The sequence below is a fragment of the Fusarium tjaetaba genome (assembly GCF_013396195.1).
Source record: "Fusarium tjaetaba strain NRRL 66243 chromosome Unknown NRRL66243_c0000199, whole genome shotgun sequence".
Taxonomy (NCBI): domain Eukaryota; kingdom Fungi; phylum Ascomycota; class Sordariomycetes; order Hypocreales; family Nectriaceae; genus Fusarium; species Fusarium tjaetaba.
This window is the reverse complement of record NW_023501395.1, coordinates 16471-30526: the sequence shown is the minus strand read 5'-3', so window position 1 is coordinate 30526 and position 14056 is coordinate 16471. Positions and strand designations below refer to the sequence as shown.

The window sequence follows — 14056 nt, the reverse complement described above, 5'->3', positions numbered from 1 at the left end:
CCCCTCCTCCATCCTGAATCACCACTGTTGGTAGATTTCCTTTCTCAGGCTTTGCAAAAGAATGTGTTGGTGTATCAAAAAGTGATTTGTGTATAAAAGTCAAGGCAATGTCTATCAAAGAAATTTCAGCGAATATTCGCCGAAAGGTTAAAGGCACCAGTGTCCAGAAGAAGGAGGACGTTGCTCACAACGGCCTCTCAGACTCTCTCGTTGCTTGGAAGACGCGAAGAAAACACCAGGCCTTAGAGTAGGGTATCGAGATAAACTTGGCAAAAGATATCCTAAACTTAGTAAAGGTAGCCTAAATTTACGCAAATTTACCTTAGTTTTTTTGTCATTGACCCTTAGTGTATTTGAAGTCCGTGTCCGTGTCCGTGGCGCAGTAAGATAAGAGGCCCATGCAAGGATCACAATCCGCAGCTAGAAATCCTACGGAACTCGGCAGATATAAGATGAGCTAAAGTCCTTGATTCTCTGGAATCTCATTTTCTATCTCACTTCAGTTACCAAGATACAAACGCTACGAAATCATTCATAATGGCACCGAATCTAAAATCAGTCGTTTCCAAAAACATTCGCGACCATACCACACGAACAGTCCTCAGAAAAGCCCTAGAAGAAAAAGATGGAAAGACCTTGAACCAATCACCAGAGACCGCGGCTATGATCCGCGACTGGGAGAGTCTCGGCGAGAAAAGGGGAAGACAAAGTCTGGAGACTGTTGATAAGGCTGTACAGGAAAAGAAGCCAGACGTTGATGGTATGACGGATGAAGAACTGAGTCGGATCAGCATTCACATTTCTTCCGTTGAAGAAGAAGCTGGAGACCAGTCGGATGAGAAGATGAAGGACGAGGAGACGGCAAAGTTTGATGAGTATAAGCATCATCAGTTTATACAAAGATGGGGGTTGTTTCAAGACTCGGATGGGCGTGATGAGGAGTGGTTTATCGCCGATCCGCCTGTTCTTGAGGAGACTGATCCTGGATATCTGTGCGATATGTGTCGACACATTGATTTCACGGTCCTTCTATCCCAACGAGGCTTGCCGGGAAATCAACTACCAGGACAGTCCCGCATCTCATTGTATGGTATTCCCAAGGTCATGGATGAGAAGAGTGCTTGCTCTTTTTGCAGACTGATCCGAAAGAGAGTTATTCAGGATCAGATACTCGCGGATGTTCATCCTGATGGCTGGCCGGGGATGCAGTTGAGTATCAGCACTTTGGACGATGGGCCGGAGTTTCCTCTAAGGCTGGAAGTTGAATTCTCAGATCTTGACCGTTCAAAGGCTTCAAGACTGGTGATACATGCAGTTGAACCAATAGAGAGTCAGTCGAAGCCTCTTCAGGGTCTTGCGGTTCAGAAGGATTCCGCTGATATACCACGCCTTCGAGAGTGGGTTCAGAGATGCCACAAGGATCATAAATCAGCAGAAACAGAAACTGACTCTACTGAATACCTCAAACCTCTTATGAGCACACTGCGAGTCATCGATACGATTGACAACTGTGTGAAGGAGGTCGACACACCATGCGAGTATATCTGTCTTTCCTATGTCTGGGGAACTGGAAGTCAGACACAGTACACTACCAACACAAGAGACCAGCTGAGTAAATCTGGCGGCCTGCGCAACTTCGAACTTCCCCAGACTATTATTGATGCTATCGAGGTCACGAGGCAGCTTGGTATCCGCTATATTTGGATCGATGCTTTATGCATCACGCAAGATGATAAGGATGACAAGGCTAGGATTATTACAAACATGGGGACTATCTACGCCAATGCTACGCTTTCAATCATGGCCTCGTCCAACGTCAACCCCACCGATGGACTGCCAGGCGTTGGAGTCCCTCGGTCAAAAGAGCAATGCATCGAAAAGCTCCAGGGACTCACTCTTGCCGTCGCATTTCAAGATGCTAGACAAAGATATTTCGATATCGAAGATAAACTATGGAACACAAGAGCATGGACGTTCCAAGAACGAGTCCTCTCAAGACGGTCAGTCTACTTCACTAACGCGCAGATGTGCTTCGTCTGCCCCCACGGAGCCTGTTTCGAAGACACCGTTCCCGTCTCAGATCCCATGTCATACACGATTACGCCTTTTAACGACGATCTCCAACTAACATCTCGAGTCCACAACTTATGGATGCGTATATGGTCGGACCCAACTCAGGCTGCGTACATTAACAAAGCTTTCGCGACAGAGGATGATATGACGATCTTTATCGGCGAAGACCCAGCTACTGGTGAAGCTTCACAGGATGGTGCTCCATTATACAAATCCAAAGCTATTCCGAGCTTAGATACAATCGATGCACCGCTCATCAAGGGGCACACACTCTGGGAAGCGTACGCTCACGCTGTCGACGCTTATACAAAGAGAAACATGACGTGGCAGTCCGACGCCGTCAATGCCTTTATTGGTATTGCAGATCTTATCCGCCGTGGCACAAATACCAAGTTCTGGCATGCCATGCCGGAATTTGCTCTCACGCGATCTCTCTTATGGTATCCCAAAGAACCCCTGTCTCGAAGACGGTCACCAGACGGAAAGATTTTATTTCCGAGTTGGTCCTGGGCGGCTTGGCAAGGGCATGTCTCATATCGAGGCAGAGGCTTCCACAACGCCGTGTGCTATGCCCCAGTTAGTATGATAATGTGGCTGAAGTCAGCTACAGTTGACGAATTCATGGAGACGTTTGTGCAAGTGGAGAGAACGCAGGAGGAAATCGACGAGAGGAGACGCCAAGCTGAGAGTTCGCGCCTTTTGTTGCACAAGACTGATCTTTGGTCGCTTTTACATATTGACTGCTACGAGCATGGGTGGGCTGTTGAGCACAACGAGGACCGAAATGAGCATCTCTTTGTTCATGAGGCGTATCCGGGCATGAAATTTGAGTTTCCGATTAATCTTCCTGCCGAGCCTGTCGTGGAGTTGCCGTTTGAAGATACTCTGTACTTTCGTGCAAAAGCGGTTTCGGTTCGACTATGTGAGAAGCCATCTGAGTCGTATTTGGCATCGCCTATAGAGGACAACTTCATCCAGATGGGAGTCAACGATGAAGATAGGTCAGCTAATAACCGTCGACCGTGGCAGCGTATCCTCTACCATCAAGGCTATCGCGCTGGAAGTCTGAGTTTGAACGTCTCGCTTGAACAGCTCAATATTCCCTCGACAACCGAAGAGGCCCAGAGTTCACCAGTGAAGTACATCCTCGTGGCCATATCTCGCGACAGTCTCTCATACGTTGCACCTCCACCCATTGGATGGGAGATGTACTGGGATGGTGATCCGATGAGAATGCAGTATGAAATTCTTCAAGAAGAGTGGCTGCAGAGAAGGCGCTTGCCTGGTGCACCTGATGAGAGCGTGAAGCCAAGTACCGAGAAGGTCAATGATACTGGTGATCCGCGATGGGATTTGGGTCGATTCGGAAGTACTAGTGTATTGGATGTTTGTAATGTGCTGTTGCTTAGAGAAACGAGGGATGGGATATCGGAGAGGGTCGGTGTTGGAAAGATCAATTACTCGGCGTTCTTCGCAGCGAAGCCTGAGCCTGATGTGTTCTATTTGAGATGATGAGCTGGCCTAAACTCATATGAATTAATCTCAACTCATATAAGCTAGTCTAAACTCATAAAAATTGATCTAAATTCCTCGAACCATCATCATAAGATTCAGAGACTTTGGCAATGGGACACTTGCTCCCTGAGGAGGCTTTATGACAGCAGTTGAATATTGGAGCCATAGAAATTAAATTGCTCAACATACAAAGGCCGATACGTGCGATGATCCACTACTAATGACCATATCTGCTATAATAACGGACTTTACATATGGCCAAGAGGTGTAAGATTAAACATCAGTATATCATAAAAATCTTAAATGGACAAAAGTGTAAAAACCAGTTAACAACCCAAGATAGGCAACTGAATTTCAAACATCCTGCATCCTATTTGCTTGCTCTCTTGAACCCAGGCTCAATGGCTAGATATGCCTCGCTGAGGCGTCATAAGCTTTAAGTATCAATCGAACCCAGGCTCAAGAGCGACCTCTTACTTCCATTATGCCTCTATGAATCTTCACAAAGATGCATATTGTAAGTGGTTCTCTGGTGAGGGAAAAGCCTGCGAATGAGTCACTGGTGAGGCTATTAAACTTAAATGTAACAAGTGGCCAAGAGATTTTGTTATGAGATTTAACTTCCTATCGACAAGCTTAACTTTTACTCGACAAACACTCCTCCTTTTCTTTGGCGAATTGTTTTACTTGACGGAAAGTACTGTTCGAAAGATGGCAGTCTATTATTTGCACATGATTCTTCGGTACTTGAATCTACTAGTACTTGGTGGTAAGCTCATTAAGACAGACTGGTATAAAGCCAAATGGCGCGTGAACGATCGTTTTGAGTTCCAACAGCATACAAACTTCACCAACAGGGGCCCGTGACTGGAAATAAGGATATTAACTTTCAGATAAATTCACATAGAAATCAAAAGGGAGTCTAACAATTACCTCGCAGAAGACACTCTATAAATATAACTGCACTCCCAATATTCACGTCTCGAACTTCCTTCGCAAGCATTCTCCAATCTCATACACCAACTTCCCACAGCAACCATGTGTGTAAATACAATGACACACTTCACCTGTACATGGTGCAAACAGCTCTATGACTCACGCATGGAACAGGTCATATGTCACCGTGCCAAAGATACCTTTGGCGCCTGCGGAAGGATGTCGGGTGCGAATAAATCCGTTTCTCACCTATTTTGTCCGACTTGTCCATCGGAGAAGTTCAAGAAAGCATCGTATCGCGATCCAAAATGGAGTTGGGAGTTTGAGAAACGCAGATTCTGATGGGGTGGACACCTGTTTTCTACTACGTTAGCCCTCTTTTCTCTCACACATCGTCTCTATATGAGATGTTACAGAGGAACTTGTTCTCAAACGGTCGAGATGCTGCCGAAATTTGTATGTTGAAAGCTGGCAACAAGAAGAACGAGGGGGGCTACTTTGAGCAATCTTTTCTATGAATTGCTTCATCTTGAGTCCTTGACACTTGGCCGAGGACCAAGTGAGACATATCGAAGGTCCATGTGGAGCTTATGCTCTTGTGGCTATACATTCCAGAACTACGAGACCATACATCATCCGGAGTCTTAACCCAGTTTTCACAAAATCAGAATTGCAGTTGCTAGCCGCAAGCAGTCAAAGCAGTAGGTCAAAAATACGACTTGAGAAACGGAAGAAACTGATTTTCAGCAAGATCACGGCCACAATTTTCAGCTTCGATGGACTACAGATTTGAGACTTGGAGGCATACAAACAGATCTTGTTCCGCAAGGCAGCTAGAAGCATGCAGTTCATCAGCCCTCGGCCTGTTATTGAAGATGTCGTTACTGAGGAGAAAAGGACATCAAGACCACATTACTGCATAATGGGCACTCCAACACCCAGGGGCAGTATCGACGACGGGAGGAGACTGAAGCCCATACATGTTTGTCTATCAAGATTTTTGGGCATTTCTTGCAGAGGAGAGAGATCTTATCGAAGAAGTGTATGTCACGACATATTTGCAGGTTGATCTCATTTTATAAAGACTTCTTTCGGCTGCATGCGGCATATTTATGCTTACGAGACTGCGTTTGAATTTACTCAATTGCAAGATTTATCCTGAATTTTTAAGAACACTTTATTTTCGTGTCTTTGCTAAATCTCCTTGAGCAACTGTGTCGGCATTTAGTATGCTATCTGATGATTGCGTCGCCCTCCTACTCGCTTGCTGAACATCAGAGGATCTCGAGAGCTTGGAGTGGAATACTCGAGCTCCTGGGAAAATCTCCATCGAGAGCATCTGTCTGGATATACGGACCTATGAACGAATGCTTAGGCATATGTATTTCAAGTGAAATCTTACAAGAGAGGCATCGGCAGAATTTCAGATAATAACGTTAGACTGGAGTGATAGGTCGAACGAAGTATACTATGCTTACAATCAACTCATTAATAATATTGCTCCTAGATCTGACGTCACATTGCTGTATCAGGAATGGCACACATGTCAACCACAAGGCGTGCAGCAACAACAAAACATCCAATACCATCTTGGCTTGAATGTTATCATCAATTCGAACAATTACTCACTTAGACAATCATGTCACTCAAATCAATCAAGACACAAACCCTTGAAGTCGGATACTACGACCACGGCCCCTCATCAGGCTGGCCTGTCTTTCTATATCACGGCTTCCCATACGACATCCACGCATATGATGAAGTTGTTCCAAGACTCGTCTCCCACGGTGCAAGAGTCATCGTTCCCTATGTCCGCGGCTACGGCCCAACGCGCTTCCTTTCAAAATCAACCATGAGGAGCGGTCAGCAAGCAGCTCTTGGCTCGGATGTCATCGAACTCATGGATGCTTTGAACATCGACAAAGCCATTCTGGGTGGTTTCGACTGGGGCGGAATGTCCGTATGCGTTGCAGCTGCACTATGGCCCGAGCGTGTCGTTGGAATCGTTTCATATGCGGGTTACGACATTGCCGATCTTTCAACTTATCAAAAGCCTTTTGCACCGAGCTTGGAATGCGTTTGTTGGTATCAGCATTTATTCCAGCAGGAGCGCGGAATTGCTTGTCTTACAGAGAGTCGACGAGATCTATGTCGAATTCTGTGGAAGCAATGGTCCCCCTCTTTCGAGTTCTCGGAAGACTTTTACAACCAAACTGCAGAATCTTTTGATAATCCTGATTTTGTGGACGTTGTTATTCACGCTTATAGATTCTGCTTTGGTAACGCAAAAGGCGATCCAGCTTTGCAAAAGCTGGAGGATGCTCTAGCTACTCAGCCTAAGATAAGTGTTCCAACTATCACTTTGGATGGGCGGCAGGATCCTTTGAAACCTGGCGGTACTGCTGCACATGCTGAGCACTTTTCTGGTCGGTATGAGAGGAGAGAATTTGATGTTGGACATGCCTTTCCTATGGAAGCTCCGGATGAGTTCGCAGATGCTATCCTCATGATTCAAAAGTGGGAGAGTGGCTAGAGCATGATCGAATATAACTAACTTTACAATACCTAACCAATTGCTACAGCATAAAGCTGATATAATTGAAACCTGAAAGATGGCTCATTTACCCGCCATCACGGGTTGATCGAATATAACGAAGCTTCTGTGACCCATCACTTGATTCAGTCAAATAAGGCCAATGGAATTGTCATAGGTTTCACAACATCGAATAGCAAGTCACATAGCGAGAAAGTTTTGAGGTTACCGAGGAAACAGGCGGCCATATGGCACCTTGTATGTAAAAATGCTGGAAGTATCGTCCTCTTTTGCAGTGCTAATAACATCCATGACTACCAGGGCATATTTCGTATGCTGCATAAATGTTTCATAACTTCAACCTGGCCCTGCATAGATCAGTCGCGCCCCGTACTTAGGAGCTGAACTTCGTGCAGCAACCATAGGTACTCATGTTTCCTCTGCCTGGAGTGTGTTTTTGAGATTTCTGTTTTCGCATCGCGCAGCTTACCTCCGTATCCCTTCTGCCTCAGACTCAACCTCCTTCGTCAAGGGCCTCTCGTTGAAAAGACTGCAAGATACCGGGATCATTTCGTCGTACTGCTGCACTTCAAGCCTTGCTTCTCGATGAGCTCCCGACAAGCCCGGCAAAATCGTCCACGCCAGCACCAGAATGCAGACGTGCACCATCTTCAACGGGATCCGAACACAGAGACGACAAGCATAACTCTATCGACGGGTCGAAAGTTATATCTATTCATGCGGCGTTATCGACTCTTTTCCAAAGCGATAAGTTCTCAGACATGACCATTATCTGCGGAGATCGTCAATTCAAAACCCATCGCGCTGTTGTATGTACGCAGTCACCTTTCTTTGATAAAGCAATGAGCGGCAACTTCATGGTATGTTTTCAAGAATCCGATAATGACTTACGAACGGTCAGACTTATGAATTTCTTTTAGGAATCTAAGTCACGATCTATTGAGCTGCCGGAAGACGATCCTGATGTTGTGGAGAGGTTTCTTGAGTTCTTGTACACTGGCACCTACACAGACGGTGTGAACTTGACCTGGGTAAAGCCATCTAAAGCGGCGTTGCTTGATCCCAAGGCTGTGATTCAGAACTTGCAGCAGCCGGCGTGCGGATCCCAAGAAGAGGATATGTCGGCGACCGAGGATGAGGGAAGTCAAGAGGGAAGTCAAGATTGGATCGCCGACGCAGCGGGAGATGAAGAATCCGAGCTCACAAAGGTGGCAGAAGCGGTTGCAGAAGGTCGTCGGCAAGAAGGCCTAAATCAGCTCGCCGAACTACGCAACGACATGACACTGCCTCTCCGACTATACGTCTTGGCAGACAAGTACGACGTGCCCGCCCTTCGACTCCTAGCGCGTGATCGGTTTTGCCGCGCCGTGGAGCTCGTTTGGGAAGAGGCCGAGTGTTTTCCTGATGTGGTCGATGAGCTGTATCAGACCACGCCGCCAACAGACACTGCGATGAGGGAGATTGTATGCAGGCTTGTGGCGGCTGTGATCCATGTGCCAAGGGTCAGGGAGAAGATGAGGAATGTTATGATGAAGCATGGGGGTTTCGCTGTTGGGGTCATGGAGTATTCTATCCATCTGCACACGCTTTTTGTCTGAGATAGGGGGGATGAAAACTTGGAACCTCTTTTCTCAGTGATGAATAAACTTAGGAGAGTTTAGTACATCTTTTCAAGCCTTTAGACTACCTGTTAGAAGTCCTTAGACCAGTTTATTTTGGCATCTTGATTTACAACAGAAGTCTTCTTGCTCCCTATGCGGATGGCAGGATGGGTAATCCGCGCAACTTTGGAATTCAGTGCATGAGGACTTGGACACTAACAAGGGTATTGAAAACAATTGCTCAAGGCGGCCGAACAACCTAATGCGTTCGTGATCAGTTATTGAACTTATCTTTTTTAGAGTAATTTTATCTTGAAGTTGAGACTCGAAATACCTGATGTCGTGAGCTGGGCATCGGCTACTCTTGCTTGTTGCTCGGCTGCAAAGCTGAAAGCTCGGCTATTACCCAAAATTGACAAATATACGTGGCAAGGCCGCCATCTCGCCATGACAGCCGTTACCGGGCGAGGCTATGCATGTGAATCCTCCAAGCAGGCATGTATTTGAACAAATCAGAATTCCAGGATTTTGCGTATTTATTGGGGATTTACGTATAGCGTGTACTAACAAGCACCAGACCAGGCTTGTCTCCAGCTCGGCTGCGAGTGAAGCTTTAAGGATGACGATCCATGTCCTCAATAACAAGCATAGATCAAGAAACATGCCAAGAATAGCAGGATTATGAACCCTTTCGTGTCAGATCAGGAGGCTTGTGATGACATTTCGCCCGACTCCGGTCCAGCTCAGCCCCAAATTCTGGGCCAAAAGAGAGTCAGCCCCACCAACCACGGGCGGCAAACACGGCAGCCAAACACACAACGGTCAGAACAGCGAGGCACGCCCAAAGAGGAAGTGCCCGGTGTTAGTGGTCGCGTGTATGTGATTACGCGGTGGCCTTTTAATTTTCTCCCCTGGCGCTGAAGATCTGTCGTCATTGTTAGTTGATCGACACCCTGCGCCTTGTAGCAGTCGCAGTTCCAAAACAGTTCTGGAACCGGTTCTCGCATCGCCGCGGGCTGCGACATACTTTGATACTCTCTCTCATTCATTCGGTAAGAAATAAGAAAGAAAACAAGCATTAATTAATTAATTACTGCGCCTCGAAGGGTCCGTCGGCGACCGGAAAGCATCTCATGTTGAATATGTACAGGGCTCAATAGGGCGATTGACCTTGTGAGATGGCGCTGGCGGTGGCTCAGATTTGTTTCATTTCTGGCCAGTCAAGTGTTTTGCGTTTTGGGGTCTTCAACGTGGCTTGCTTCCAGACTCAGGGGGGGCTGCTTACTTTGTCTTAAATTATTTTGTACCTAATAAATTACATGAGTAAGAAAAAGTCTGCGCGCGCCGTCAGCACCAAATGTAATGTTCCCCTGATACATAATACATAATATCTCCTAAACGAGTTTTTGCGGCCGTGCTGAGAAGGAATGTTTCATCGTGGTACGTCGACTTGGGGGCCGCGGGTGGAGTCTCTCTCTAGCACTTTTAACTCGGGGATTTGCGTTTTGGTGCAATCTCGATGCCAATGCTTGGTATTGCAAATTAAACAAGGTTACGGCCTTGGAACGGCAATCTTGGCTGACATTTACAATGAACTTGTCCCTCAAGATGTCAGGAATTCTAGAGGGGTCATCATTGTCTGCCATTGTTTCACGGAGATCATCGAAGCGGGAAATGCCTTGGAGGATTCGAGCTGTGCTAACTTCGGCTACGGCACCAGCCCTAGCAGCTGACTCTGACGAATCACAGCGCCTCCCACTCAGATGATCTGTCTCGAATTAGCGTGCTAGCGTCGAGCATGCCGTGTTCACAAGTGCCTGGGGGCCGACAGGGCGCAATGTACCTTTAATATGAGCCTCTCACCGACAAGATACTCGAGCGACTCGATAAGATTAGGTGCTCCACTGCCCGGGTTTATAGTGGGAAGAGAGCTGCAGCAACCTTGTCATGACTGCCGTGGACCGGAGTGTCTTGTGCTCGTCTTCCCTCCTTGGCTCGCTCTGCTGTGCTCTGTCTGCCTTGTCGCTTGTCCACTTTCAACCCTTCCTTCAATATCCTGCTTTTTCTGTCTGTTCCTTTTGTGCTTGGCATCCTTCTTGATCGTCTGTCCATCCTTCCTTCGTCAGTTCTCTTTTTGTATATTGTTCCACCACGGCCCACTTCTGTCTCTCCCTTAACCCTGGCTTGACATTTCTATCCGAAAACCTCGTTTCTCCTTGTCCCCTGATATTACATTCCTCTCTCTTTCTTCATTATACATACATTTCCTTCCTGCTCATGACATATGCCTTCTCACATTGCTCTCCCTGGCGCCGCGCGTCCTCGCCCTAGATTTCGTGTCAATGGTTCAAATTGGAGATGGGTCAAGAAGGGTTCGACTTTACTATTCGCCTTGTTTGCTTTCACATTTACAATCTACTACTTAGTATGTACTTTCTCCTCTACTGAAGCTCAAACTGACCATCAGATCCATAATGATAGTATCTGGAGACCAACGGGTCCCATATTACAAGAAACTTCAGTCACACCAGCCAACATCTCCTCCGGGGAAAGAAAGTTCGTCATCGTTTTACCTGTCGACGATTCGAGTCCCGATCTCTGCAAGGTTGTCAGCAGCGCCGTAGCGTTGGGGTATCCCGCGCCTGTAATCGTCAATTGGAAGAAGGACTTCCACACGGAGGCCGACGGTATTGGACCTTCGCAGCTGGGAAAAATCACGGGTACATTGAACTACCTGCAATGGGCTACAGGCGACGAAGTTTCGGAGGAGGAGAAGCTGGGAGAGGATGATCTCGTGCTCATGCTGGACGCACACGACATTTGGCTACAACTACCCCCGAGCGTCATGATGCACCGATACTACAGCAGCAACGAGCGAGCGAACCGACGAATTGCAGAGGAATATGGCTTCTTTGACAAGGAATTGATGCAGCAGACCATCATTGCCGCCGCGCAAAAAGGCTGCATCGCCCCACGCGACAAGATTTCGAACCTCTACTGCAGCGACGTGCCCGACAGCACCCTCCCCGAGAACGTGTTCGGCTTCTTCACCGACTATACTGTATCGCGATACAAGTACATGCGCCCGAAATATGTCAACAGTGGCAGTTTCATGGGTCCCGCGGGCGACATGCGACGATACTTCCAACGTGTCAAAGATCGCATGGACCAAGATCTCCTTGAGGTCAGGTCTGCCGAGGACCTCGCAGGCGACCAGGGTATTTTTGCCGAGGTTTTTGGCGAGCAGGAACTTTGGCGCCGACAGATCAAGCAGGACGACTTTGCTGGCGACAACCCCGGGAAAGAGGCTGCGCTCTCTGCTCGAACCGAAATTGAGTATCACGTCGGCTTGGATTACACACAAGAACTGTTCTACCCGACTTGCTACTCTGACTACGGCGGTGCTTTCGTGTCACTTGACGATCCCTCTACGATTGCCAAGGAGTCGAGCCAAGCTGGCGTGTCGCCCCCTCGCGTAGGTGGTGTGCCAAGCGACATTTCCAAGGCCGAAGCTCCATTTTCTCAATTGGATGATCATGATGGCAGTTGGGGTGACGTTTCGCTGTATGTGGACTTTTGGACGACATCTGTTCCCGTCGCGATACATCACAACGCCTGGAGGGATGGATTAAAGGCCCGTCGATCGACATGGTGGGATAAGACGTGGTACTTTCCCCAGCTGCGCAACCTAGTCGAGGCGCACATGACAGCAAACACTACAACACCATTAGCGAGCATTACCGCCGACGATGGCAATCTGGAGGTATGGTCATACGGCGCAAAGACCAAAGGTAGCGCGTCGCTACTGTTTGGCAAGAACAAGGACACAAAGGCATGGGAATTGAGGTCGACAGATTGGGATACGATCTGTAAAGCCAGTAATGAAGCGGAGACGGAGTCGCGCTGGTATGATGAGGTATTCAGGGATGGAAAGGGATTACTATAGAGGTCGCTCATGATCATTTGGCTAAGGAGTTCATTCATAGCGTGTGTTTTTTTGAACCATTCATGACAGATACCAAATACATTAGACCATTGTTTGTCGTCAATTATGTTTGCATGCCTTGTGCGACTTTGAGGCTTTTGACAATCGAGATTTGTGACACGGCCAAGAAATCTGCGTTACGCACCCCAACGTCTGCCAAGATTCCTTTCTTGGCTGACGTCGGGGGGAGGGTATGTCCGCGCTAGGCAGGGATCAGCTGTACCTGCATTGGATGCTTCTAGGCCCGGAGAGTTTTTTCTGGCTGCCAGTCTCGGCGATGGGCTACGCCGTCGGGATCTACGCGGCGCCATCGGCAGTGGTTGGTATGCATAAAGAGTGTTTGGTAGCGGTAGATATGAGAATGATGAACTGGAGCTTTTCGCCACGGAGTGGGAGGGAATGTGGTGAGGGTCTGGATTGTTTGTCGGACAAGACGGATCGAGTGAGTGAGGTATTTGGGTTGGTGTAGGGTGGGTGAGGTACAGATGAGAGGTTTAAATGAGATGTTGTGGCTTGAAGATGGAATTATTAGCTGTGAATTAAGCTTTTTGACTTATTATCATATTGCCTCTCAACGTTATTTCCCTAGACGTATCAGCTGCGATGCCTCTTTGCCAACTCATCAAGTTAGGTTGACTTTCGACATTTGATCATCATCTTCAAATCACCTCCAAGCTCAGTTTAGGCTCGCAACTGAAAAGCCCAAAGGTTAAAGCGATTTAGCAAACTCGTCCCAGTTCCTACTCCTAAATAAGACAATGCCTGTTGCAAAATTACGCAGCAGAGCGTCTTCGTCTTTGCTGAAGTCTCTTGTCAAGGTTGCACAGAGGAGCAGCGTGTTGGCCAGGATGTGGACATAGACGTCCAAGCTGTTGCCCAGTTTCTGTAGCTCCTCGCAAAGAGGCTTTAGCAAATATCGCATCTTGATGTCGAGAATGCCCTGTGACGCCATGTCGACCTGCGGAGCATAGTCAACTATCAAAAAACCTTCACTAAATCTAAACTTCAAGTCTCTAGAAACTAGCGCTGGAAATAAATCGCAGTAAAATGTTTCGAAAAAGACGTCGTTCAAAAACGGTTTGGCAAGGTCTAGCATGATTGGATGGTATCCTGAAACCTCATAATCAACATAAAGGAAGTGCGTCCATGTCGGTGTTGAGCCGCAGGTGATACCATGACATTGCCACGATGAAGATCACCTAAACCAAAGGCCAAAGGACAAGATGACCACTGGAGGTTGGTCGGTGAAAGAGTATGCAGAGCTAAATCGAATAGTTTGCGCAATGGAGGCTGTCGGTTTCCATCTATGATCCATGGCATAGCTAGAAAACCGTCAGTAGGTATCAGTCTACCTCCAAGTTGAATTTCATTCCCGTAAAACTCTCGAAATTT

The 14056-nt window shown here is 47.4% G+C and overlaps 4 protein-coding genes across 4 annotated transcripts; all 4 read left to right on the top strand.

The window, feature by feature from the left end:
• Positions 1–537: 537 nt before the first annotated feature.
• FTJAE_8977 (uncharacterized protein) lies at positions 538–3585 on the top strand (the record flags this gene model as incomplete). Its single annotated transcript, XM_037355849.1, has 1 exon — positions 538–3585. One exon carries the CDS (start codon positions 538–540, stop codon positions 3583–3585), a length of 3048 nt encoding a protein of 1015 aa, XP_037203935.1.
• Positions 3586–6163: 2578 nt separating this feature from the next.
• FTJAE_8976 (hydrolase) lies at positions 6164–7057 on the top strand (the record flags this gene model as incomplete). The annotated part of the gene is made up of 1 exon (XM_037355848.1): positions 6164–7057. One exon carries the CDS (start codon positions 6164–6166, stop codon positions 7055–7057), a length of 894 nt encoding a protein of 297 aa, XP_037203934.1.
• A 782-nt stretch (positions 7058–7839) lies between these two features.
• FTJAE_8975 (uncharacterized protein) lies at positions 7840–8676 on the top strand (the record flags this gene model as incomplete). Its single annotated transcript, XM_037355847.1, has 2 exons — positions 7840–7938; positions 7999–8676. 2 exons carry the CDS (start codon positions 7840–7842, stop codon positions 8674–8676), a joined length of 777 nt encoding a protein of 258 aa, XP_037203933.1.
• Positions 8677–10963: 2287 nt separating this feature from the next.
• Positions 10964–12625, top strand: FTJAE_8974 (uncharacterized protein; the record flags this gene model as incomplete). The annotated part of the gene is made up of 1 exon (XM_037355846.1): positions 10964–12625. One exon carries the CDS (start codon positions 10964–10966, stop codon positions 12623–12625), a length of 1662 nt encoding a protein of 553 aa, XP_037203932.1.
• Positions 12626–14056: the final 1431 nt, after the last annotated feature.